General features: G+C 39.0%; 1 protein-coding gene across 1 annotated transcript in view; it reads left to right on the top strand.

Annotated features, from left to right (window-relative positions):
* The window catches only part of KCNH5 (potassium voltage-gated channel subfamily H member 5), a 218003-nt gene that overhangs the window by 14989 nt on the left and 179314 nt on the right, over window positions 1-23700 (top strand). Inside the window, exons 2-4 of the mRNA XM_081150235.1 lie at window positions 6159-6282; window positions 16775-16881; window positions 21424-21552. Of these exons, the coding sequence (XP_081006361.1) occupies window positions 6159-6282; window positions 16775-16881; window positions 21424-21552 (360 nt within the window). The remainder of the gene's footprint in view (window positions 1-6158; window positions 6283-16774; window positions 16882-21423; window positions 21553-23700) is intronic.

Genomic DNA, 23700 nt, shown 5'->3' with positions numbered 1-23700 from the left:
AATATATGACCCACATATTTATGGTTGAAGACAGGGCATTCACACTGGACGGTTATTGTGTTGGCTGTTGTCATTTTTTAATTTGACAATCTAAGGGGAAAGAGGTCAGTACCTATGGCTAATAGGTTGCTGCATGTTTTAAAAATTCTTGCTGCACTCCAGTTGAAAATTGCTGTGTTAAGAGCTGCGGGGACAAATCAGAACTAGTTTTCCGAAGATTCATTGATCAATGTCTTAGTGTACCTGGGCTGCTGTAACAATATACCATAAATTGGGTAGCTTATAAACCACAGACATTTATTTCTCACAGTTCTGGAGGCTGGGAGCCTGAGATCAGGGTGCCAGCATGGTCAGGTTCTGGTGAGAACCCTCGTCCTGGTTGCAGAACACTGACCTCTCTTCGTAGCCTCATCCGAGGGAGAGCAGAGTAGAGCAGAGCAGAGGAAGCAAGCTGTCTTGTGACTCATATAAGGGTGCTAATCACATTCATGACCTCATTGAACCTTAACCACATCAGATCTGAAATTTCCTGGTCAGAAGGTCAGGAAAAGGTTCATTGAGCTCATGACAATTGAGTTAAGAGCTCAAAAAATGTAGGTGCCAACCAGATGGGGAGGCAAAGGAATGGTGTTTCGGCAGAGAGGATGGCAAGTTAAAAGATCCTACAGCGGGAGAGAACTTGAAGCTTAAAAGAATATAAGAAAAATTAGTGTGGGTATTGTACTCAGGGCAAGGGCAAAATGATGCAAACTGAGGTTTGACATACTTAGAGGTCATTAGAGGCCAGGGACAGGATTTGGACATTTAGAGCCGTGATAAGCCATGATGGGTGTTAGAGCAGGGAGGGGACAGGATCCACTTTGAATTTTGAAAAGACCAGTTTGGCTTCAGTGTGGACAATCCATTGAAGGAATCACAGACAGGGTTGGAGTAAAACCATTTAGGTAGCTATTGGAGTTGTTCAGGAAAGAGATGATGGGAGCTAGGAGTTGGGAGGTGATGGTGGGGACCTGGAGAAATGGAAATATTTGAAAGAGTTTTAGGAGATAAAAATTAATAAGATTTGATAATGGATTAGTTATTGGGGTAATGAGAAGGATGTTGAAAGGTGGCTTCCAGATTTCTGGCTTACCTAATTATATGGATAGCCGTCCCATTTTTTAAGACAGGAAACGCTAGAAAAGCACCTGATTTAGGGTAATGGAAGTCATGGGCATGTTCTGCTGAGGTACATTTAAGATATTGAAGAGGAGAGGTAAACTTGGATAAGAAGATCTGGAGTTTATAGAGGAGGTCTGGTTTGGTGATATGAAATGTTGAGTGACTGAATCTACGGAGGTAGGTGAAAGTATAAGAGGGGCTGACATGGAGAAACTCTGATATATACTCACTGGATAAAGAATGTTGAGGCTGCAAAGGAATGGAGTGTCCAAAGAAATAGGGGAATGCTGTTCTATAAAAGCTAATGATTGAGAAACTTTTAAGGAGGGAATAGTTACCAAGCTTCTGAATTGTCAAGTGAAACGAGTAAAAAGCATCCTTTGGATTTGGTGATGAGAAGAGGTTATTGGTGATCTTGGGTGTCTTGGAATGGGGAGGGCAGAAGCCAAGTAGGAGTGAGTTGAGGGAATAGGAGCTGAGGAGATGGAACCAATGAGAACAGACACCTTTTTTTCTTAATTCTCACCAGAGAGTATTTTTCCCATTGCTTTTGCTTTTCAGAGAGAGTAGAAGGGAGTGAGAAAGAGAGAGAGGGGGAGGGAGAGAGGGAGAGAAAGAGAGAGAAACATCGATGTGAGAGAGACACTTCAATTGCTTGCCTCCCACACACGGCCCAGGTGGGGGTCTAACCTGCAACCGAGGCCTATGTCCTTGACCTGAATAGAACCTGGGACCCTTCAGTCCACAGGCTGATGCTGTAGCCACTCAGCCAAACTGGCCAGGGCTAGAACAGACAACTTTTATCGCAAGTTTGTCTTATGAAGGGTTGGAGACAGACATGGTGGTAGCCAGAGGGGGATGTGGGCTGAGCAGTACTCAGTGAATATATCATAGAGGAGGTAGAGTTGAACTGGCTCTTAAATGTTTTGATAGGCAAAGGGATGGAGGAAGAGTTTCAGGTGGGCAGTGGGCGTCATGAGTGAGTGTATTTTGGGGATATAATAAGGAAACCGGCCTGACTGCAATGCTATGGACTTTAGGAGGAATGAGAAATATGTTTGTATAGCCAGGAGGGTGAGACTGAATTTCAGAGGCTTTGTAAGTCTGGGAGAGGATTTGATCTAAATGAAGAGTAGTAGGATGGGCGCAGGGCTTCAGGGGAACCAGTGAACATTAGTCTGAAAGTCAGACTGAAAATCAGGATGAGCTGAGGCAGGGAGACCCTGCAGCTCGCGGAATGGGCTGCCACCGTGACCTCGCCATGAAGTGAGACTATAGGGAGAAGAGAAGGTAAATTGGCTAGGACCTGGCCTGGGCTACGATGGGAAAGAAGCTAATTTTTGGTGATCATATTACAAATATTTATAATTGATGCTATGCATAAAAGAAAGTATCATGTATTTATAGAGGGATTAATTCCTTACAAAGCATTTTTGTAGGAATAAGCTCATTTTATTTTCTACCCTAAGTACCTTTCTTATAATTAAGGTTCCGCTTAAATGCCAGTTTTCCTAAAACTTCTGATTCTCTGGTCCTTTGTGTTCCTTGTGTTTTCATTTATAGTTGAGATATAATTTATGTGAGGTAAAATACACAGAGCTTAAGTAGTAGGGTGTAGAGCTCAGTTGGCTTGGACAAATGTATACACCTGTGTACCTGCTCCTTTTATGAAGACAGAGGACAATTGCCTTCCCCGGGAACTTCTGTTCTCTTTCCTGGCAGCCCCCCCACCATCCCACAATTGAACGGGAATCAGAATGCGCCACGATTTTGAACCCATTCTCTTGTTGGTGGACATGGGCATTGTTTTCAGTTTTTGGCTTCTATGAATAAGGTTGGTGTGAACGTTTTTCTACAAGTCTTTTTGCTAACATACGTTTTCATTTCATTTGAGTAGATGCCTAGGAATGAAATTTTGGGGTCATAGTTGATATTTAACTTTACAAGAAATCGTTTTTCAAAGTGACCATGCCATTTTGCATTCGCACTCGCGTTCTAGAAAGCCCTCGAGTTGTTCCACATTTCCATCAGCAGTTCGCACTGCTGGCCTTTGTAACCACTCTGGTAGCTGAGCAGGATCCATGTATCCTTGAGCTCTTAGCTCCTATTTCCCCGATGCAGGGTGGTGGTGAGCATCTCATTGTGCTTACGGGCCACTGTCTGTTTTCTTTTGTGACATGTCTTCAAGTCATTTGCCCATTTTGTTAATGGACTCTTTTGTAGGAATTGTTTTTTAATGTTCTCAATAGAGGTTCTTTCTCAGATATCTGTATTGTGAATATTTTCTTTTAGTCTGTGGGTTTCCTTTTTGTTTCCTGTTTTAAAAAATAATATGTTTTTATTGATTTCACAGAGAGGAAGGGAGGAGGAGAGAGATGGAAACATCAAGGATGAGAGTCATTGATTGGCTGCCTCCTGACACCCCCGGGGAGTCTAACTGGGACCTCCAGCTTGAGGTTTATTGAGCTAAGATCTGTGGGTTATTTTTTATGCTATTTGGAAGAATTTTAGTCATCAATTATCCTAATAACATTTGTGCCTCATTCTGTCATCCCCTCCTCCCTCCGACTCAAGTACATGTATTTTAGACTGCTTGATACTGTCCCACAGGACATCTTTTTAATCTGTTTCTCTTTTTTCTTCAGTTTGCAATAACTTTCATGGATGTGTTTTAAAACTGGCCTTTTTTTAGGGTCTAAGCTACTGTTAAACTTGTTCAGTGTTTTTTTAATTTTTTTAATTTTTATTTTAGAGGTTGTATTGTTTATGTCTGTTTCCAATATTGACCTCTTTCTCTATTGCTTATTTCCCCCCAGATTGTTGCCACAGTTCTCTGATTTTTATTTTTTGCATGCCTAATAATTTTTTTAATCCTCACCTGAGGATATTTTTTCCATTGCTTTTCAGAGAGAGTGGAAGGGAGGGGAGAGAGAGAGAGAGAAACATCGGTGTGAGAGAGACACGTCGATTGGTTGCCTCCCACACCCACCCTGACCAAGGCCAAGGATCGAGCCAATAACCTAGGTACATGCCCTTGACCAGAATCGAACCTGGGACCCTTCAGTCCGAGGGTCAACACTGTAACCACTGAGCCAAACTGGCCAAGGCATGCCTAATAATTTTTTATTGTATACTGGACATCGGCTTGATACATTATAGAAACTTTTGATTTAATTATTTTCCTCTGAGGAGGGGTACATTTTATTTTAGCAGGTAGTTAAATTATTGGTGGGTCACCTTGATAATGATTTTTGCCTTTTTTATGTGTGTGTATGTGTGTGTGTGAGAAAGAGAGAGAGAGAGAGATGGCTACATTTTTTATCTTACTGTCTGTCATAGACTGTGAGCATGACTTTCTGTGGCTTAAATGGAAATCTCAGGGAATTTATCAAGCTTCTCTAGCTTGATAGGACTTGAACTCTGAAATTTGCCTTGTAGTCTTGGGAAGGTGCTAAAATTTCTGCCTGCTTTTTAGCCTTCTAGTCATTTCTAGACTTGATGAGTTCCTTAGTTGTCTTATCCTGTGTATGCACAGACAAGGATTTGAGGTAGATTCATATATGGGTTTATGTCAAAGCATCTCCCTCTTAATGTCAAGCTGCTCTGGCAGTCCCAAATTGTGACCTTTGACTTTTCTGCTTGAATTCTGTCCCCCATGGACTGTGCAAATTGGGAAGTACTCACAGGGGAATGAACAGTTAAGTGAATGTATCATTTAATCTATCTCCTTTTATTTAAGGGTTTGTATTTTTCAGTTTCTACCTGCGTTTGTTTGGTTTTTAGTGCCTTGAAACAAATTTTCCCCCATAATTTGTCCTATGCTTCTTGATTTAGCATCTATTCTGATAAATTGTAACTGATTGTTATTTTATTGTTTTTCTTAATATGTAAGTTTTGTGAGAGTAAAGGGTATGTTGTATTGATCTTTATTCTAGCCCATTGTCTGCCCCAGAACAGCACCCTTTACTTAGCAGCTACTTAGTAAGTGTTGAATTGCACTGATTTTATAAAGATCGACTGTGAGTCAGGATTTACACTTAGTTTTCTCCTCATAAGTTAATTTCTTTTTAGTGCACTACTCTGAATGTGAGCTTAAACAAGATTATTTTAGGCAGATATTTTGAGTTTGTTGAAGTGTAGTATTTCTTTTAACATCTGTACTCTTTTAAAATATTTATTTTTAAAATAAATTTTCAGTTTTATATTTTAATATTATTTTATTTTTAATTCATTTTAATGCTAACATATTTATCACGTCTAAATATTGCTGAAGTTATTGCCTAAGACTATGAGACTTTTAATGAAGGTTGATATCAAAAGATACTATTTTTGTATTAATTTTATGCATAAAGAAAATTACTTGTTTATGCAAAATAGACCAGAGATGGTTCTTTATTTAGACTAAAGATAGTTCCCAAATTTTGTGTAGCATGTGGTTGAAAATAATATCTTTGAATAATTTTATTTTTAAAAGGACCTCTTCAATGTTATTTTAAATTAGACTTCTTAAGATCAGTTGAATTTATTCCACCATGTCCAAAATTATATGAATAGAATTTTTAGAGGAGTCATACAAGTTTGCCTCTTTTATCAAGTCCAATATTCTCAATGTGTATAGAAGTGACTGTAGCCCTAATCTTAATAAATCAACTGGTTTTTAGGTATAATTACTATAGACATTAACATTTGTTTAATATTAACCCTAGTTTGTTTTCATAGCTTAGATTATAATTGAACAGAAAGAGGTATTACATAAACTGGCTTCTGTTCCACTGAGTTGTTAGTTTGTATGCAAATCTTGTACTTATTGCAGGTCTCATTTGATGATCACGGTAAACTCATTATGTCAATATCAAGGACAGGTTTTATTATTTGTACCATAGCAAACCATAGTTGTATTTGCCTATCTTTATGAATTGTGAGGTTTTTCTTATTACTTGAAAGAAGTACATTGCTAAATGAAGCTAAAAACTTCCTCTTTTCCCTTTCTTCTTTAGAATCGAGTTTCTTGCTGGGAAACGCCCAGATTGTAGATTGGCCTGTAGTTTATAGTAATGACGGTTTTTGCAAACTCTCTGGGTATCACCGAGCTGACGTCATGCAGAAAAGCAGCACTTGCAGGTAGGTGAAAGAACAGCTCAGGAACCTTTGCTGACGTTTAATGCTGAATGCGGTTGAAAGGCTTAAAGTGACTTAGACTCACGGTGATATAGTGATTTATATTAAATATACATTTGGTCTTCCAGCCAGGTGTCTGCACAGAGCTCCTGAAAGGCTCGGAATTAAGAGCAATAAAAGTGTCTTTTGTTCTGTTAATGAGGTGACTGTTGGAAAGCCCCTTAGATAACCTGAGCACGGGGGCTGGGTGCAGGGTGCAGGGGAACCAGCCACGTGTTTAGAGGGGTTTAACTTGCAATACCCCCACCCCCATCCTCTGATAAAGGGGCTGGAGGTTGACTCAAAGGCCAATGGCCAATGATTTAATCAATCGAGACTATGTGATGAGAGCTCCATAAAAACTCAGAAGGACGAGGTTCGGATTGCTTCCTGGCCGGTGAACACGTGGAGGTGCTGGGACAGTGGTGCCCTCCTCAGCCTTTCTCCAGACCTTGCCCACGCATCTCTTCCATCTGGCTATCTCTGTTACATCCTTTAAAAATAGTCCAGTAATCCAATAGGTAAAATGTTTCTCTGAATCTGTGTGCTGCTCTAGCAAATTAATCAAATCCAAGGAGGAGGTTGTGGGAACCTGTGACTTATAGTCTGTCCTTAGAAGTATAGGGAACAACCAGGGCTTTTGACGGGTGGCATATAAAGTGTGTGTGTGGGGGGCTGTCTTTTAAGACTGAACCCCTAACCCATGGAATCTGATACTATCTCAGGGTAGATGGTGTCATAACTGAGTTGAATTGTAGGCCTTCCAGCTGGTGTCCCAAAATTGCTTGTTGTTGGTGTGGAGACCCTCCCACTTCTACCACACTCACGCTGGCATTGGTACCAAAACCTATTTACTCACATATAAAAACTATAGGAGAAAAATTATATTAAAATATTAAGGACACTACATTGTCAGCAGAAATATACAGTGTAAGAGCCATTGGTGAAAACTTTTGCTAAGAGAAGGTTTTTGCATATCTGTGAATTTATGAATTCATCCAATAAATATTTTTTGCTATGAGGCAGGAACTATCCTAGGTGCTGAGTGATCAAAGGAGCATTCTACCTCCAGGAAGCACTTATAGCTGCTAAAACTGTCTTGAACAAAGTAGAGGAAACAACCCCTGACCAAGTAGGACGTGGTTCATGAACATTTAAAGAACATCAAAATAAAGTTCTTATGCCCTGTGTAAATCATATGTACTTTGTAATGTTGGTACATTGTACCATTGCTATTTTGTTTGACTTAATGTAAAACAAATGCTGGCATTTATATTTATAAGAATTCTTTAAAAATATGCCATAGCTGTAAGTTTAAAGAGAGTATTCCAAAAATAAAATCATAAAAAAGAAGAGAAAATTATAAATAAGGAACCCAATTTAGAACTAAAAACTTTTTACAATATTTCAATAAGCCCAGATGGGAAGTTTTTACCTTGAGCTAATTTTTTCTTTAAAGTTATGACTTAACTAAGCACCAAAATCATGTTATTTTAGAACTACAAGGGATCTGAATTATTTTCTATTCCAAAACTTTTGTTTTTCAGAGGGGATAACTGAGGTGGAGTTTTATGTTAAGGACTTGTCCTGGGAATCATAATATTTATCTTCTTTCTACCCATTTATGCTGAGAAACATTATATGCATATACAAATATATTCAGAGGTAGGCAAATGTAGGTTTACAGTTGTGAGTGCATTCTTGAGTTAAAGCTATTGTAATAATCAAACCCTGCATGTCTTTTTCCATACGAACGACTGTAAACCTAATTTTGCCAACCCCTGTGTATTCTGTTTCTTCATGGAAGGCAGGGATTTCATATTAAACCATGAGTTTAAACCTGACTACACATGGGAATCCCTTAGAGAGGTTTCGCAAATCAAACCTATTGAATCAGAATCACCCAAGGTGGGTGGTGGGGCAGGGATGAGTACTTTTATTTATTATTATTATTTTTTAATATATCTTTATTGATTTCAGAGAGAGGAAAGGAGAGGGAGAGAGATAGATAGAAACATCAATGATGAGAGAGTCATTGATCGAGCCCGCAACCTGGGCATGTGCCCTGACCGGGAATCGAACCCTGGTCCCCTGGATCCCAGGTTGACGCTCAACCGCTGAGCCACGCCCGGCCGGGCGGGATGAATACTTTTAACTGTCAGCTCAGATGGTTCTGATGCTTAGCCAGACTTGAGAAATAATCTGTTTAAAGATCTTCTTTTATTTATCCTTTCCCAAGTGATCCTCATTTTTTCTCCACTAAATAATTCTCACATCAAGTCTTCACTCTCAGATCCGAAATTGGTAAACAGACTGATGGAACTATGGCCCCTCATCGAGAAACTCCCTTTGGTAGCACTGATGCCTTTTGATCTGCTGGGTGGACATTAGCTGTTGGGCCAGCGCTTTGTTAGGTGTGTGCTATAGTTTCTGGGGGGTTAAGGATTGTATTGAGCGTCTCTGCTCCCTTATGTCTCAGGAGGGCTTAGGTTTCGAGAAGGTTAGTTTTATGGTAGACCTTACCCTTGGAACAGGCTCTATAGAGAGTTCTAAGGAACGCAGATGCTCCGTATCCATTTCCTATTCTTGGACTTTGGACATCCCATCATCACGCCCATGTCTGTTTCAGATGCCATCTTTCACCGGAAGGTATTTGTGATTCTCTCAACAAATGTGTTTTCCCTCCTCTGGCTCCCAGTATTTCATCATGTGGCATCACCGTCTGGCCTTAAACGAACTTTCCTTTCCCCTTGGGTTTCTAGTGCTATTGCTCTTGTTGTCATATGTGGAATCTACTGTGAAGTCCTGCTTGTCACCCCTTCTTGCTTCCCATGTATCTATGCCCCCACCTCCCCGCCTATTTTCTTTGGCAGGTGCAATTTTTCCTACAGAAATTCATTAAAAAATACTGGCATGTTATATTAATATATTCTATCCCTTAATAGAGTTGCTTTCCCCCTCCTACCCCCAGTGCCAGATTATAAATGCGTTGAAAGTAAAGATTCCATCTTGTTCACTTTTGCATGCACCACACGACACAGCTCAGTGTTTTGTGTCAGTATTTGCTGAATTAGATTGGCTTGTTTTGCAATAAACCCTAACCTAGATCTCACATGCCTCCATATAACATGCTTTTATTTATTGTATTTCATCCCAAGCGTCAGGGTATTTAAGGTGGGTGAGAGAGCAGAGAGCTTTGGATTCCTTCATGCTTTTTCATTTTTCACTGTGGGAAGCTGTCTCCCCACTACCCCTCTTCACTATTTTTAGACACTATTTTCAAAATGATAATTTTCTTAACTTAAACAGTTAGCACTTGATTGCACAAAATGCCTAGTGTGTTTAGGTAATCTAAAAATTTCCTAAACAGAGCAGTGGAGACTAGCATCTGATACGTGAGCAAAGGATATTTGAGCCCCATCAGGTTTTCTTAGAGGCATAGTTTGTTTTAGTGCACTCCCTTTTAAACTTCCCCATCCCCTTTTAAAATTAAACTATCCCCATTTTGTGTTTACTGCAGCATTTTTTAGAAGAAGCAAGATCTAAAAATGATCAAACTGTCCAGTAGTAGATTTGTTAAAAAATATTATGGCAAAGCCCCAATTTTCTAAATCATATGCTGGAAAGATGATGACACTAGAAGAAGCTGACAACATATTATTAAATAAAAACAACCAACCAGTCAACCAACCAAACAAAAAAAACAGTTAATAAACACTATCTGCATCATGATTCTTGTTTTTTTACATACAGCTTTTTAAAAATTCCCTGTGTAAATCTGTAAAAGCCTTTGAATGTGAGATAGAAGGAAACAGAGGAGGAAAGAAGAAAATTATATACACATTTAGAACTGCAGTGTTAATAACTAAAAGTTATTATAGAGTTTTGGAATCACTGAATTCCAATTGAATATAGAGCTAAATCATTTAACAACGAGGATAGCTTTGTGAATAATTCAAAGAATTTTATTGATTATCATTATTAATAATGACAAGTTCTGGAATAAGACTTGATATCAGAGTAAGAAACCGGAAATCAGTGAGTGTGAGTTTGTGTGGGAAAAAATGTAACAGTTTATATCCTGAAGAAAGAATCATCTTTATATACAACTTGCATTAGATGGATTAAAGTCAATAAGATTAAAGTAGCAACTGGGTAAAGAGTCCATGTTCTGTTTTTTAATTGTTCAAATATGAACTGTTTTATGGGAAAATTAAAAAAAAATAGCAATTTGTAATTTTACAATATCAAGAGACTAAGATTTATTTCTTTTGTTTTCATATTTTATTTCCTTTCTTGTACTTTCCAACCCTCCCCTTATTAGACCAGGTGCACAAAATCTAATTAAACATGCTTTTCAGTATCTCAATATTATCCTTGTACTCTCTCTGGGAAGCTCTCTATTTTATTAATTTTTCTTTTATTTTTCCCTCTTGATCACATTCCCCATCTTCTTTTTTTTAATTGTTGAAAGTATTACAGATATCCCGCCCCCCCATGGATCCTCTCCTCCCAGCACCCACCAAATGGGCAAAGGACCTAAGATCGGGAAACAGCCCCACCCTCTTCTATAATTATTCATTATAGGGTGTTTATTGTGTCTTTCTGCTCTACCCTCTGTTTGTACATTAAGTATGTATATTCTTAACTGATGTTGCTTTGTGTTTGTTTTTAAGGCCCACACAATTCATACCGTGCCATAAGATGGATAGGTTCTTACTTTTTCCACTCAAGATTATGTTTTTGAGATTTTTTTAATGTTGCTGTATGATCACTGTGCCTGACTGCTGTGCAGTACTCTAGTGTCTCCACAGCCTCCATTTGATTTATCCATTTTATTAGTCATGGACTTCAACTTCTGACATTTTTGCTGCCTCAAACAACTTGGAGACAAACATCTCCATACACATCTTCCTGTGGCCCCATGTGAGAAGTTGACTGTGCCCAGAAATAGGATGGCTGGATAACAGAATATATACAGAATTTGTACATTAATGCTCCCAGATTGCTATTGAGTGGCCTTCTATTTCCCACTCTCACCAACCATGAATGGGTTCCAGTTTCCCTGCATCCTTGTACTTCATAGTAGTATCTAAATTTCTATTTTAATAAATCTGATGTGTTCTATATACTGTCTCAATTTTTTAACTAAAATTAAAAAAATATTCTTATGACACTTCAGGATTCCGAGAATTTCTAGCCCGTTTTATTGTCTAATAGTTGCATTCGAAGCCTTTGGGTTGTTTGGCTGTTTATTGGACGCAAAACATATTGCATGTATAATAGAGATTGTACGCTTGGGGGGATGGCATTTAAAAGCATATGATCTTAGCTCATGACCCCCAGGAAACCCTGACCTTCAAGACATACTATCATCATAGGTTAGGTAGAAACCACGTCAGTATTTTAATCTTTTATTAACCTGAAAATTTAAAGGCCCATTCTGCCTTTATTTATTTTATTTTATTTTTATTTTTTAGGAAAGAGGGTTGAAGAGCAATCATGTAGGTAGGGAGGATTGGAGTAGATAGATACTTTCAAAATCTTTTTTTTCCTTGAAGTGCCCACTAATAATCCTTTGCCCACGCCATCAAATTAGAGAATGAAGCAGAGATAGTAAGAGGCACATTATTGGATGTATTTCACAAGTAGTTTTATTAACACAGGGTTATCTCAGCCAACAAGGGCACGTTACACGTGGTGGATGTCAGTCAGTCTGGTTCCATTTGGCCTTGGGCTCTGCTTTGCACAGTGGCGGAGGGGAAGTGTTGGAGAGCAGAGGAGCCTCCGTGATGTCCAGGCTGCAAGGGTTAGAGACGTCCAGTGCTCCCCTAGATTCCCTTAATTACATGCCAGGGGTCTACTCTTTAACTCTATCTGAATCCTTCTGAGCCCATATAAATGAACGGGTTGTGAAACCTTTTGGTTACAATCGACTATATAAAGCAATGCTTTAATTTATTTCAGAATGACCCCTTTCAGATTCTGAAATCTGTGCTCTTATTTGTTTCTAAATTCTGCTTTTGCTGTCCCCTCAGGCTTCTTTCTGGTCCTTGGACTATAGATCTCAGCCCCTCCTCGCACTGACTTGGTGATGACTGTTGTGGCCGGTTCCTCGCCGAGGACCACACTTACCGCCAACCGCACTGCGTCAGTGTGTGTGGTTTCTGGGACGCGTTTGCTGGCCTGTGGACTGCAGCCTGTAGATAACGTCATGCTCTCTAGTGGCGACCGAATGCGGTGTTTTAGTTCAGGAACATTGACCATTAGCAGATCGAGGGAGATGGCGGAACTCACGATTAGGTTACATGTTTTCTCAGTTTGGAAGGTTCCTTTGTCCCTTGAAGGCCCACCAACATCACAGCCATCCTTACTGTGGGGTATCATGGTGAGGCGTGTGGGTGAGATGTTGATGGCAGAACAAGGGATCCAGGATTCAGTAGTAAGCCGTGCTATAAGCAAAGTCGCCTGTGCCCAGAAGTTTCCTAGGGCAGAATATGCTTGAAAGATATGCTGCAAACTGCTTAGGCAAGCTGGGTGTGGCTTAGGCAGGCCCGCGGAAAATTTCTCCCTTAGTCTCAGGACCACATCTTCCCGCCACTTGGTGTGGTAAGAGGACAGCTAATCCGGGAGCAGGCCCTGGTGAGTTTCGGCTTCCACCTCAGGGGCTGGCAAAGAAGGAGGACACACAAAGCGATGTGCGCCTCCCTTTAGGACTCAGTGACCCTGCCCATTAGCAAGTGTGGCTCAACCCCTGTCCTAGAATTGTGGGGAGGCGGGGGAGTGGCCCCTAACCCCACCCATGAAAAGATTGCCAGTAACCACTCAGCCGCTGTACCCCACACTCTAACTTGCAGCCTCATGGGTGTTACGCTTTTAATCCTCACACTCTGAGTTCTGTTAACATTACCATCATTTTACTGATGAGGAAACTAAGAGTCAGAGAGGTTCTACCTCTTGCCTACGAATTGCTTTCCTCCAAGCACAAGGGTTTCTGTTACATGGTGGCTGCTCAGTGTTGCAGCAGAGAGAGGTTGCTTTTGTGCATGGAATCCCCCCCCCCCAATAAAAAACAGTGCAGCTGTAGAAGGCATTTATAATATCAGTGGGACAATGTAAGAAACAAAAGACTTTAACAAAAAGTATTCAGATTGTAATAGTGTGGGATTTTTTCCCTTAAAATGCCTTTATATTCTTAGGATAGGAGACTTTAGCATTGGGAGGGCCAAAATAATGAAGACTATATTACAGAATTTTCATAGTTTGCTGGAAAAATTGCTGGTTTGTATCTTCTCTTCAGAATTTTAGCTGAATCAGAGTTGTGTTGTATATCTTCTTAAGTGGTATTATTACATCAATTTTTAAACCAGTCTCTTTTTTAAAAGTTTTGTAACATAATTTTCAATTCTATTAGAATTTATTTTTTCCAATTATTATTCTAGTTGCTTGTTATATTATAGATGCATTTTTCCCCCCTGCATTTTTCTGTTGGCCAGTTGGGAGTATTGTGATTTGGTTTGTTGAACTATAGAACCTAGATATTTAGTAATAGGAGTAAAATGGTTTTTCTTTTCTTTTTCTTAAGACCCACAAAGATTTTGTTAGCTTAATTACCCTTATCTTATTTTTGTTTTTAATGTTTTCTTTTTATTAAAGAGTTTTTAGATTAAAAATAGTCAATTACCGTTATCATAATTTAAAAAACTGGTTGGTTGAAAAGTTCACCTGTGTGTAAATAATATTATTGACAGCATTAAACCAATGTTTTATTTTTGGAAGGTGGGACTTTGTGCTTTTTTTTTAAATCATCACCTGAGGATATTTTTCCCATTGTTTTGTTTTTTTTTTTTAGAGAGAGTGGAGGGGGGGGGAGAAGGAGGGAGAGAGAAAGAAGGAGAGAGGAACATTGATGTGAGAGAGACACATAGATTGGTTGCCTCCTTCACATGCCCTGACCACGGCCAGGGATCCAGCCTATAACCAAGATATGTGACCTTGACTGGGAATCAAACCCTAGACCCTTCAGTCCAAGGGCTGACACTCTAACCACTGAGTAAAACCATCCAGAGCTGTGCTTTTAAAAATTTAATTATAATGCTTTCAAGAGATTTTCATGAGACTCACGTGAGCTGGACTCCAGGCTTTACACAGGAACAGTGGCTTTTTAATGCCATCTTACAGGCAGGCCCTGGAACTTCATGTGCTAGTTCAGCTGCGAGATTAAGGAGTCAGAGTCTGTTATTTTATTCTGAGATTCTCATTTATCTTACTATGATAACATTTAAACTATCTTTTAAAATAAAAGATAGAAATATTGTATTTGAAAATGCAGGAGGCAGATTGCTAGGACAATCTTTGGTCTGCCTCATTTACTTCCTTTCATTTCTTAGTTTCTAGAATTCTAGTTGCATAGGTTAGTGTTACCCTAAGATTGGCCTGAGTTACTCTAATTTCTAATGATACGGCATCTCTGTTGAATCCTGCTACTCTTTGATGGATCTTGATAACAAACTGCTTTTCGAGTTATAAATTTCCCAGATTGATATGTTCTGGGGCAGTTTTTCCATGAGGCTAATGAATCTTAACCTTCGGGGACCCCTTACTTGAGTGGGTGTCTTTCAAGGCTCTGTGTCTGAGTTTTTTTCATAATTTTGTATTCCGTTCCTTAAAGAGGGCTCCTAAAATTGTATAAGCTTCACCCACCACACTTGGATTCGCCTCTGGCCAACAGGCTAACTCTTTGAAAACTGGAACAAAAGGAATCATAAAGATAGACTTGCGTCTTCAAAAACTTATTCAAGGTATCTAGTAGTAGCCCACCGATTCCTTCCTCGTGGAAGAAGTGATCTAGACAATTATACTAACCAGGAGAACTGTGCTTCTAAAACCGGCTGAACAATTGATTGTGAAAACATTGGGAATAGAATTTTAGAGAATTGTAATCCTTGACTGAGTTCAGTTTTGTAGATTATCAAACTTTTGGTGAATTTCTCTTAGGAAAATTTTCAAAATATTAGGAAAATTTTGTGGGATGTAGAAGGGCACTCTTGAATCTGTTTTATATGTTCCTTTAGCCATAGTAATAGTGTATGTCTCCTTCAATTCTCCACCGATTAGCCATACTTGTATCTTTAAAAAATCCTCATAAATGATGAAAACGCCAGTACATTATATGTGTAATATGAAGTCTTCGTGTTTCATTGTATAGAGGAGTATAAAAAGGACCATGCAAGCTGCAGCCATGTGATATCACCTTAATGCTCAGTGGAAGAAATTACGATTGTTCTGTGACCCTTAACAATGTCAAAACATTGAAAACTCTCTTACTGTTGGTTTTAAGTACATGGAAATGGAAGTAATTGTAAAACTAATACTTAGTATACTATAGTTCAGAACATTAGAAATGTTAAAAATTAAAGTGTTTCAGTTCTTTGTAAAAGACTGTCACGGGTCATTTGAACATTTCTTGCTTTCTTGTCATCTACCTTATGAATTAGAGAGCATTTTTTCCTATCTCTTTGCAAATGTTAATACCCCTTTCTAAGTCTGAATCAACTTTAACTCTTTTGTTCTCCCATGGTCACTATTGTGAACTGTCTTCTAGTGGTTTTGTGGTTTGTTGTGTGTTTTTTTTTAAATTTGTGTAACTTTCTCTAGGAACCCTTGATCCTTTCACCTCCCTCACTGTTTTGATTTATGTTGATAAATTCTCCTGCACTCCGTTCCTCTGGCTGCATGTCTAGAGTCTCTCAGTGGCAGTAATGTCAACATTCCCACATTCATCTATTTCTTCTAGAACCTCAATTATGTTCAATTCAAATTCACTTTCAGCATTATGATTTTTTTTTTTTGATGGACTTTAATCTTTGATGGCTAATTCCTGCTCCTGATTTCCATTTTTGTAAAATGTCTCTTGGGTTTGCCATTGAGAAACAAGGAGGCAACACAGCTACATGCTTTGCTTCTGTGTGTGAACTGAATGACAGATGCACAGTGACCAATGCCCACAGGCTTTGGAGAAGTGAGGTGATGCGTCACTGATCGTGATGTGTTATCTGTTATTTACTTGAGATTTGTAGACTGAGGAGCCAACAGCAAAGTTTAAACTTTATGCAATTCTTCACAGCTAATATTCTCTGATAACTGAAATATGAGTGGTGCTGCTGGGAAACGTGGCATTTAACTACACCAGAGTAACTGAAATCTGTACATGTATGAACTGTGCAACGCGAGGGCTGCTTCTCGCTCTCTCTCTGGGAGTCTGAAATAAAGCTAGCTTTTAGCAAGAAGTTTAACAATCTGATCAAAACATGGTTTAAATATTTTAGTTCATATTGCAAGAGCAACATTATATTTGTAATTAAATTTGATTACTTAATCAACAAAGACAACTGTATGATTTTATGTAGCATTCGAAAAGCAACACAAAACTGAAATGGCTTGTTTCCCCCCCCAGTTTTATGTACGGGGAATTGACTGACAAGAAGACCATCGAGAAAGTCAGGCAGACTTTTGACAACTACGAGTCAAACTGCTTTGAAGTTCTTCTGTACAAGAAAAACAGTAGGTATCTAAGTCGCCCGTAAGATGTGCCCGCTCTTTATGAATGTTATGTTTTGGTAAGCGGTGGTTGAGCTGTAGTGTAAAGAGAATAGAAGACTTTGTTCCTTCTCTTGGCAGGGACAGGGGATGCTAGTAAAATTAGGTGGCAAAATTAATAATTGATCCTGGCTATGAAAAGCAACCTGTTGAGGAATGGGAGAAAAGCAGGGTGCATTTTAAATGCGATTTGTGTGTGTGTGTGGGTACAACTAAAAAAGACAGAAGTTTATTCCTTTCTTCTTAGGGTTAAGGAAAAAGGCGATTGGAATCACTGGATATGTGATTACCTTTCGATATATACATAGGTAAGGTGACTTTAGGGCACCTGCCTGAGGTGAACCTTCACTGATGCGGCCTTCTGCAGGACTTGGGCTCTTTTTGTGTAACTAGTGGCAGTAGCCATTACTTTTATTTTTTATTATTTTAGTTATTATTATTATCTTTTTAACTTTTCAAACAGGCTGTTCGCATGTGGCGTATTTATACTGATAGTTGTGAGCTGTTCTGCGGGATGAGATTTGTGAGTGGTCAGCTATCTGTTCTGTAATCACAGGCGACGTCGTGGTGGGGACTCTGCACCAGGGTCTGGAGTAGGAAACCAACCAACCAAAAGACCAGCTGGGACCCTCGTCAGCCAAGGCTCCTTTCTCATTCATTTTCTTTGAATAGTTACTTTTATTTCTTTTTGCTGCTTTCACAAATTGACTTTTCCGTTTTAAAATGAACAGCCACTTCATAAGATGGATTAATTTACTTAGTGTTCATGGTATAGGATAGCAAAGCCAATTATTACCTTTAGCGGAAATTGGTGCAGTTGGGGACACATTCTAACTTCAACAGGAAATTGTTCCCTGTTCGGTGCCTGTTGGATCTTGTGGAGCATAATTCATTCTATCTCCAACATTTGTTCTCTGTGGACTATTTGGAATTGAACTTCAGTTTCTCTTTTTTTATTAATGGACCGTCACGGGGATAAAAACTACCACAGTTATTGCTTCACAGTAGTGCACTTGGTAATGGGCACATTAGTCTTCAGTGGTTTTACCTAAGGAATCTCTTAACATCTTATCTTTCATTTTAGAATCAAGGCTGAGAGGTATTTCTTGTTGAAGTCATACCCAAGTATATGTTGGCTTGTCACCTAGAAAACAATCCATTCTGAATGATCAGCTCTGTCCTCTACAAGAGAAAAGTCAGGCTGTAGGTGTTTTCTGTTTTTTAATTTTTGGGTTTTTTTTCTTTTTTTTTAAACCAGGTCCAAATACGTATTGATAATTCATAGTAGCTTCTTATGCCCAAAGGCCCTTTCACTTGCCTATAGTATTGTTATCCCTTAAATGACTTAGGTATTTCTTGAGTTTAGCAAATAATTTAAGAATATTCCATATTACTCTGACATTTAAGCAGAATAAACAAATCTTTGCCTGATTTCAAAGCATCAAAGCCAAGCTCATACTTTCTGAGTTTCTCAAAAATAACTCAGTGGAAATTCTGTTTGTTTATATCCTTTGAATCATGTGAGCAATGACTTGACTTTTACATTTCCTAAAGTCTCCTTTTGAGGTGGGTTACACAGTTTGCTTTATTTTAATGGCTTGAAATAATTATCTGACCTTTGTTCAGGCCTGTCTGGTTCTTTCAGATAAGTATCTATATATGTTTAGATTTTTGCTTAGAGCTAGTAGGAGATAGGGCCCACAGCACTGTAGATGAAAACTCGTCTCTCCTTTCTGTGTCATATCTGCATTGAGTTTTTTCCCTTTAATATGAAGGGAAGATATTAATTGTTTTTTATTTAAAAAATGTTTTTATTGATTTTTAGAGAGAGAAGAAGGGAGAGAGATAGAAACATCAATGAGAGAGAAACATCATTGACCAGCTGCCTCCTGCACCCCCCCCCCCCTTACTGGGGATAGAGCCCACAACTCGGGCATGTGCCCTGACCAGGAATCAAACTGTGACCTCTTGGTTCATGGGTCGACAATCAACCACTGCACCACACCAGCTGGGCTGAAGGAAAGAGGTTGAAGGGAAGAGATTATTCTTGTATTATAATGGAGTTCTACTATACTTAAAAGCAGCTTTAAAAAATCGTGTAAATAGTTAGCTGAAGGCTTTTGAACATCAACTGAAAAGAGTACATTCGTGTGACTTTTAAAAATGTTAATAGAAAAAGTCACACGTCTATAGAAAACTGCTTTGCGAAATGCCTGAATGCCAACTCCTCCCATTACTTTCATTAAATAATTAGGTTAAACACCATTTTGCAAGTGAGGAGATTGAGGTATCCTATTTAACACATGTCACGATTGACATTTCAGTTTGCAGCCTCTATACTTTAGGCCTGTTGCTCTGACTAGCAGGGGGCTGTTTCTACTATTGGAAAAGAAACAGTGGCTCTGAGCTGATGGTTGAAAATGGCTCTTTCTGCCTACACAAAGGGCAGAACTGGGGTAACTGGGTTCCCTCCAAATAATCAATGCCAGGGCACTGCCTTGAGTTTCCAGGCCTCTCTGCTTCACCCTCCCAGACATCCTAGCCCCCGGAACCTCAAATTGAGAACATGGCTCTTTCACCAGCCACTCAGCAAGGACTCAGCCTACTTGGGGAAGTATGACCCTGTACTTCACCTTAAAAAAAGTCCACCATGCCATCTGAAAGCAAGTTCAAAAAACAGCCCTGACTCTGTGCCACAATTTGAAATGTTGCTGTTTTCATAGAAAGATATGAGCTATAACATCATCTCTTTCTGTTCAGATTTCTAACAGACCTTGGAAAACAGCTTACGTTTAATGTGCTTTTCCCTCTGTTTATGGCCCTGCTGCCTCAGGCTCACTCTGTTAGAACAGCCATAGGCCATGTATCTCTGGCGTCTGGGGCTGGTGATTTGGAAAACTGTGCACATCACTCATAGTTCCCAGACACACTGTGTAAAATCAGAAGCAGAAAACAAAGAACAAGCCCCCCTGGAAGATGGTGCAATTGTTTCTGAGCTCCCTGTCTCATCCTGTAATCATTTTGGGATGGACCATGTCCTTCCATAGGTTTCCTGGGGTTGCAAAGAACCTGGTTGTCAAAACTGAATGTTCCCATATAAGTCTCCTCTCTTTAATTCTCTGACTCCTTGAACCTGGTAGTTAAGTCACCTCATCTTATCTCAATGGCAAATTTCCTGTTGTGGTGACATGATTACATGGCTTTTTTTTTTTTTTGCCTCAGGTATGGAGGAGCTTCTTTTTTTTTTTTTTTTTTTTAATAATATGTTTTTATTGATTTCAGAGAGAGGAAGGGAGATGGAGAGAGAGACAGAAACATCAATGATGAGAGAGTCATTGATTGGCTGCCTCCTGCACGCCCCTGACTGGGGATCGAGCCCACAACCCGGGCATGTGCCCTGACCGGGAATTGAACTGTGACCTCCTGGTTCCTAGGTTGATGCTCAACTGCTGAACCACACCGGCCGGGCTGGAGGTGCTCCTTATTTGGTTTTCATTGGCAGCCACTAACAGGCTATCGAGTCTCACCTAGAGACTATTTGTAGCTACACAGCTCACTCTCTGAACCCCAGACCTGACAAAGGCCTTCATGTCTTTAAGGGACACTGTTTGGGGAGGCTTTGCTGCACTGTGGCTTAGAGCAAATGTGATGCAAAATCTGTCTTTTTGATTCTGTTGGAACATTCCTTCAGTGTTTTATCATTTAATGGATAATTACTCCTTTGAAGGCATTTCTCCTGTCTTCAGATATTTATTTGACATAGTGCCCGTTCCTGACCTGTCCAAATCTTCAGCCTTGATTGCTCTGAAACCTCCCTCGGAGTCTGCAGGAGGCATTGTTTGAAGGACCTGGTGACAGAGCCCAGCCTCCTGCCCTGAGGGAGGGAGGGAGGAAGCAGTGGCTCGTAAAGACGCCTGAGGTTCTCAAGGGCTGGGGGCATTTTCTCCCCTTTCTTATTGTTTTAAAGGCTTCAGGTGGAGCCTGTGTGCATCAGGCTTCAAGCGTCTCTGAGGTGGGGGTGCAGTCAAAGCCACTGAGCTATTGTATACGTCTGTCTGAGCATTTCAGATGTTCAGATGAATCCTTCCCATGGCATCAGGTGTTGCTGTTCAGGTCCATTGGAGACACTGGCCAGAGCACCTCGGAGAAGCACCTGGGAGTGGCCAGGCTTGCTGAGGCCGTGGGAGGAAGGTGGGGAGCGCAGCGGTGCGCGGGGAGCTGGGCCTGGAGGCGGTGCCGGCGGGCCTTCAGTAGCGAGGCCGCCTTTGTGCTCCTGGTCGTGAAATGACACCCTGGGCTTTACTTTCAAATTTTGATATTTTCAGTTGAAAAAGATGTGTATTAATTTCTGACTAACTGGTAGTTGATACAAAATTAAAAGTTTCTGATCATTTTTAGTAATTAAAATAGTATTCCTGGCATAGCAGCTGAAGGAAAAGGGAAGGCAGGGGACCAAGTCATTGCTGTGGCTTTGTCACACTCTGCTGTCCTTTCTTTCTCTTCCAGGAACCCCCGTGTGGTTTTATATGCAAATTGCACCAATAAGAAATGAACATGAAAAGGTGGTCTTGTTCCTATGCACTTTCAAGGATATTACGTTGTTCAAACAGCCAATAGAGGACGAGTCAACAAAAGGTAATTTTCAAAGGAATTACTGCACTTAGGAATTAGGCTGCCGTTAAAATATATTATTATTATTATTTTAACAAAATCCATTGGTTGAACCTGAAAACAAAACTGGACTATGTGACCCTTCTTTTGCTTCACAGTCATACTAGTCAATGTCCAAATCAGTTTTATTCAATTATATTTTTGAATGGAAATAGAAAGTTAAAATAGTAGCTACTTAACTTAAATGATAAGGGAGAGATTTCATAGAACATTATCCATTTAGAATCGATGTAATGGAAGTTTCAACAACCTCTGACATGGTGAGTTTTAGAAACAAAATGTATACTTTGTGGGATGGCTTGGGTGAGGTCTTATTAGAACAGTTGATTTGTCGATTGAATTTTGTTAAATTGGTTAGGGTTTGATTAATTGACTTTTCCAGGTTGCTTTTCACCTTTTTAAAATTTGGTTGCTGTAGATTTTCTTGGGTATAAGTTGCTAGATTATTGAAAGAACAATTTTGTTGTCAAGAGAGTGGCTAGAAAATGAAAACATTCCAGTTGGAGTATTATTGACTATAATTTTCAGAGAGGCTGCTATAGAAAACAGCAGTCAGTGGCATGTGCTTTTTCCTACCTTTTGGTCTCATTTTTTTCTCTCCAATTATGTTTAAATTAGAAATGGTGTCATATAAATTAAGGATTTCAAATACCCTTAGAAGAAGTTTTTATGAAATATTTTTAATCTCTTAGGAGACTAAAAATTAAATGTCTTCCTTTTTGCATTTGGCAAACATTGTCTTTTCTTACCTCTTAAAAAAACTGGCATAAAAGCTTTAATCTTTCCAACTGTAATCATAATTATAGATAAATTGCATTACACTTACTTCCTGCAGATGAAATCACATGCATATTCCTATACTTGCTCAGTTTCTGGTTAGCATCAAATTGCAAGGAAATTTTTATAGTGTACAAACCATTTAAAGCATAACATAGATCAATTCACTGGTGAATGTTTCTGAAAATGTGTGTATTAAGTCATCTCCTAGAAGAATGAATAAAGCATTCTCTTTTGAACCTGTCCTACCTGTTCCTCTGCCTTTAATCATATACTCTAGGAAGTTTAGGTTAAATTTAAATATTATTTTAAATATAATGATCTTCTAATGGACTAGTCTTATAATTAATGCTCATTTGTTTGTTTAAAAATGCAAAGTGCTCCATCCAATAACAGCAGAATACCTGTTATTTTCAAGCTTAAATGGAACATTCACTAGGTAGATCACATTCTGGCCATAACACACCTTGATAAATTTTAAAAGAATAGAAATCTTACAAAGTAAGCTAGAAACAAGTAACAGAAAGATAGCTAGAAAATTCCCAAATGTTTGGAAACTGATACATTTAAAAATGTATCAATGGGTCTATTAAGGTAAATTAGTAAAAGATTTTGAATTAAATGAAAATAAAAAGACAACTTATCAAATATGTGGGATGCAGCAAAAGCAGTGCTTAGAGGGATATGTATAACATTATATGCATGTATTAGAAAAGTAGAAAGATATCGAATTAATAACCTAAGCTTCCACCATAGGAAAGTAAGCCAAAGAAGAACAATTTAAGACAAAGCAAGCTGAAGACAATAAATAAATCTTAGAGCAGAAATCAATGAAATAAGAAACAAAAACATTAGAGAAAATCACTACAACCCAAAACTGATTCTTTGGAAAGATTACTCAAGTTAATAAACCTCCAGCCAGGCTAACCAAGAAAAATGGAGAAGATACAAATTACCAATATCAGACTAAAGAAGGGCCATCACAGCACATCCATGGACATTAAAGCATTGTAAAAAATATACTTTGAACAGCTCCACAGCCACCAAATTGGTAACTTAGTTAGAATGGGCCAATTCCTTGAAGACAAACTACCCAGAACTCACATTAGGGGATGCAACCTGAACTGTCCTATAGCTATTAAGTAAATTGAATTAATAATTAATAAGCTTCCAAAACAGGAAAACACCTGGTGCAGATGGTTTTATTGTCATATTCACAGTCTCTTCCAGGAAATAGAGGCCAGCACGACCCTCATACCAAGTTCAGAAAAAGACATTACGAGAAAGCAAAATTACAGACCAATATTTCTCATGAATTATAGATGCAAAAATCCT

The sequence above is a fragment of the Miniopterus schreibersii genome, assembly GCF_964146895.1.
Source record: "Miniopterus schreibersii genome assembly, chromosome: 1".
NCBI classification, from domain to species: Eukaryota; Metazoa; Chordata; class Mammalia; order Chiroptera; family Miniopteridae; genus Miniopterus; species Miniopterus schreibersii.
The sequence above is the reverse complement of the archived record's forward strand: the minus strand, read 5'-3'. Positions and strand labels throughout refer to the sequence as shown.